Genomic DNA, 4148 nt, shown 5'->3' with positions numbered 1-4148 from the left:
GTCATGTGGCAAGGTAGTGACAATGGCAGGACTAGACCCCAGGTATCCCAATTCCAAGTCTGATACTCCTAAGGTTGATGCTTTGTCCTCTGTCCCACCTGGTACATGGATGACACTTGCCATTGATTGTTGACATTTTAGTCATCTCTGCAATGAAATTGATCCCACAAGAAACAAGAGTTTCTTAACTATCTGAATATTTCAGGCTAGAACTAATTTGGGACCCAAAATAATCTAGGTCATTGTCTCAATTCTCTTCTTCATTTTGCAAAGGGAGGCATAGACACAGACTGCCTTTTACTTTATAAGATGAAAAATTTAATTAATCAAATGGTTACTTTGTCTTCATGGTGCTAAACTCCTGGTTGGATTGTTTCATTTTGTCCCCAACTGGCAAATGCTTAGCTGTAATAGTGTGGATACTGCCTTAGTCGGAGTATCTTTTCAAAGAGCAGAACACATCATTCTCTAGAGCTTTTTCAAATAACTAAGCCTCATACTAAGGCACCATAGAAACAGGCTGAGTGCTCCTTTCTTTTCCACTTTAACCAAACTCATCAGGGACTATACTTACCTAGATTTGCCTAGTATTTCCTATTCTTTTCTACTTTAAGAGCAAACTCATCAGAGACCATACTTACCTAGGTTTGCCTACCTTATTTCCCATGCCTTTGACCTTTAACCCTATTGCTCAGTCAACAAACTGACCTGCTTTCAGACTTCATGGGGGGGGGGACACAGGTAGGGTCGGTTTGTGATCACCCTGGGCTTTTTGTTTTGATTGGCTTCTCTGATAATGAAGTACCATAATTAAGCCTGTGAAGCCAGAGCTGAACCTTGAGAATCTCCTAGTTCAACCTGATCATTTTAAAGATGGAAAAACTGAGGCCCTGAGAAGGAAAGTAAGTACATAACCAAATTGGTATTCAATTTAAAGAGATCTGAGAAGTAGAATCTAAAAAAATTACTTTGTTTTATTCTTTTAACCCTCTTAATATTTACAAGGAAGGAAAAAAATGAGATTGGCTTACAAATTTCTTGGCAAATGAAGAGAATATTGCTTCCTGAGCACCTATCAGATAAGAGTTAGCCTTTTCCCCACCCCGCCCCACCCCCAACTGCTAGAACAGCTGTTTACAGTACAGATGGAGTTATCTGGTTCACAATGGTTTTCTGACATGCTGACTGCTTGATGAGAGGCTGATCAACTCTGGCTCCAGATCTCACTGATGCTGACTGGGAAAATAGCCTTCACCCCCTCCCTTCCCCTCCCTATTCCCTCTCATGACAATAATTATCTTAAATACCCCCAGTAGGCCTCTGAATGTGCATTTCATGAATATTGCAGAAGTCATCCACTCAGTGTTCCTCACAGCCTTTCCAGGGAGGCCATCTCCCCTACAGGGGAGGGGATGGGAAGCTTTCCTCTCCAGGAATCCAGGGGACCTGGAAGGATCTTCACTAGATCAAGGTGGTCAGTGCTTTGCAAGGGTCACTCACCTGGGGCTAGATATAGCTGAAAACATTAAAAATGGGAGGAGGAACCCCTGGCTTTGTGGGGATAGGTTTCAAGACCACTGGTCTGTAAACTTTCTGGCTCGGGCTACCAGGCTCCTTGCAGAAATGGCCCATCTCCCCTGGGGAAGATGGACTTTTTCTCCAAAGCCCCAGGCCTGGCACAGGAGACTGAGGCAGACCTCCTGGGCTCTGGTAGAGGGGTTGTCCATGGTATTGGAATGGACAACAACTCCAGGCACTCATCCGGCCCATGAGGGAGGCTGAAGGGACCTTCGGGGATTCCTTCTCTGCCCTGGGAGAAGCAGGTAGAGGTGCTGTCTCTGAACCCAAGGTCTCGGGTCTCTTTTTGCTTTTTTTCCCCTCATAGGCAGGAACCTCCCTATGGACTGAGAGCCCATCTAACCCTCCAGAGTAGCTTTGTGCAGGGCGAGGTTCTTCCCAGAAGGAAGCAGGCAGCTGTCTTTTCCGCATAGGTACTTGGTCTGGCCTGGAGGCCTCTGGGATTTGCTCTTGAAGGGTCTGCTCTTCAGGAAAATTCTCTTCCATTCCTGGGTTTGCTGGGCCCTTCTCAGTGCTGCCATTAGAGGGGGTGCGGCAACGGCCATCCTCAGGCCCCCTTTTTGAGTGAGATTCCCCAGATCTATTGGGATAGCATCTTGGCATCCGGGAGTACTTCTGAGAAAACCTCTTGAGCTGTTTCTGCAGGTACTTTCTGTGGTCTACAGAGCGTCGGCAAGGGGCAGACTTGTCCAGGGCAGCTTTGATGTCACTGGAGGCCAGGTTCACGAAATTGAGTAGCATCTTCACCTCACTGTCGGATGCCATGTCCCTGGGTGCACCTCCCGGAGATTTCCATGAAGAGCTGCTATTCCCTGGCCTGCAGCTTGGCAGATGGACAAAAGGCAGACCTAATAACAATAATAATAGTGATAAGCAGTAGTTGGCATTTGTATCACTTTCAGAAGTTTTCAAAATGCTTTACGTGTTATTGTCTCCTTTCAGCAAAAAACCAACGCCATTGATAACTGTGGAAAGCACATGACAAACCAGACCCGGAGATGCATTTACCACCTCTGGCAGGCGCCCACACACCATACACACTTGCCGACTTCCCTGGTGGGCTAACACCTAAATGCCTAACCAGCAAACTTTTCCTTCACTAACATTAGCATCTGCAACATTTAGAACTTATCCTGGCTTTTGAAAGCAATGCGTCCCCCCTCCCCCAACGCCATTCTTCTTTCACTCCGCCTTCGCAGCACCTCAATTTTCCCCTCCAGTCCCTCTAGAAAACGCGCCTCTTATTCTCAGCAACTCCCCCACGATGCGCATCACCCTCTTATTCTCACACCCTCTTACAGGACACTAATTATTTCTCTCCCCCTCCACAAGTCTCCATCTTCCTCTCAATTTTCTCACCACAGCCCAAACTTAATTGTCCATTCATAACACCCTCTTATTCTTCTTGTCTCCCCTTCACATCCACTTATTCTTCCACCCCAACTCACTACATCCCTATTCTCTCACCCCCAAGACCCCATTCCTTCTCACTTGTCGACTCCCTACAACCCCGATCATTCTTTCTTCCATACTCTCACAACACCCCCCCTCACTTTCTACTTATAACCACCAATTACACCTCCCTCCCACCCTCCTCCTATCTACCATCCTGAAAGGGTCCCCTCCCCTATATTGCCTCTGAGTTAGGGAGGGGAGTGTTCTGTTCCTAGTTCGTCTGGTTACATAGGTAACAGTGAACTCGGTAAAACATCTGCAGCAATTTCATGCCTTCACAACCGCCCAAATACCCTCCATCCCAAACACACGCATGCAGGCACTCATCCCCCTCCCCTCTCTCCTTTCCTTCCTCCCTCCCTCTCCTTCTTTCCCTCCCTCTCCTTTACCCGGCCCACTGTGGGCCAAGCTGCCTCCCAAATATTGACTGTTACTGTATGTGGCTGAGCAGGGACCTGGCGGCGAGCTAATCTTGTTATGCGGGTTATACACGACCAACCTTTGGAGGAGCAGCCAGCGGCTAGGAGTGTTTAGAAGCAGTTTAGCGGCACTTGAGTAGTCTGAATGAATATCAACTCCTTCGAGCTGGGGGACTTCTCTGGCCAATCAGGAGCCACTCTGCAAATACAAAGACTCCCAATCAGGCGTCGGGCCCCCTGTTCCCACATTCTTTGCCATCACAAATTGTTACCATGGGGACCATCACAAAAAAGACAGCTAATAAAATACCATCATTTCCCGGCAAATTTCTGCCCCCTCATTCTCCCCCTCCCCATCCTCTTCCCCCCCCCCAATACTTTTACTTCCCTCCATCCTTTCTGTGTTGGGGGGCATAGGGAGGGTTAAGGGCGGGGAGCGGGGAGGGCGGTTCTCAAGCGCCCAGGACGCGGGCTCCGCTGATGGTGAGTGAGTGGAGAAGAGAAACTTGAGACTCCGTATTGAAGACAGCCCAGAGAGGCCTGGAGACGTGGGCGGCCATGCTCCAGTGCGGCGGGACAGTTAGGGAGGGGGTAAGCTGATGAGGCTGTCTCCTTTGAAGAGAGGCAGAGGCTCTGGTCTCCAGTCCCTGCGCTGATGCTTGGTAGCTGTGCGATCCTGGGCAAGTCACTTCATCT

The 4148-nt window shown here is 48.5% G+C and overlaps 1 protein-coding gene across 1 annotated transcript; it reads right to left on the bottom strand.

Moving 5' to 3' along the window:
- Positions 1 to 286: 286 nt before the first annotated feature.
- FAM181A (family with sequence similarity 181 member A) lies at positions 287 to 3798 on the bottom strand. Its single transcript, XM_021000332.2, has 2 exons — positions 3533 to 3798; positions 287 to 2426 (listed from the first exon to the last, which is right to left on the bottom strand). The coding sequence occupies exon 2, from the start codon at positions 2341 to 2343 to the stop codon at positions 1507 to 1509; it is 837 nt and encodes a 278-aa protein (XP_020855991.1). The 5' UTR covers positions 2344 to 2426; positions 3533 to 3798; the 3' UTR covers positions 287 to 1506.
- Between the last annotated feature and the right edge of the window lie 350 nt (positions 3799 to 4148).

This window comes from Phascolarctos cinereus, unplaced genomic scaffold (assembly GCF_003287225.1).
Source record: "Phascolarctos cinereus isolate Bilbo 61053 unplaced genomic scaffold, phaCin_HiC Scaffold_3;HRSCAF=262, whole genome shotgun sequence".
In the NCBI taxonomy this organism is placed as follows: Eukaryota; Metazoa; Chordata; class Mammalia; order Diprotodontia; family Phascolarctidae; genus Phascolarctos; species Phascolarctos cinereus.
Note: the sequence above shows the minus strand (reverse complement) of the source record. Positions and strands in the feature narration are given on the sequence as shown.

Bases quoted from the DNA above. Each gene is read 5' to 3' on its own strand.
- FAM181A (XM_021000332.2), bottom strand. From the start codon at position 2,343: ATGGCATCCGACAGTGAGGTGAAGATGCTACTCAATTTCGTGAACCTG.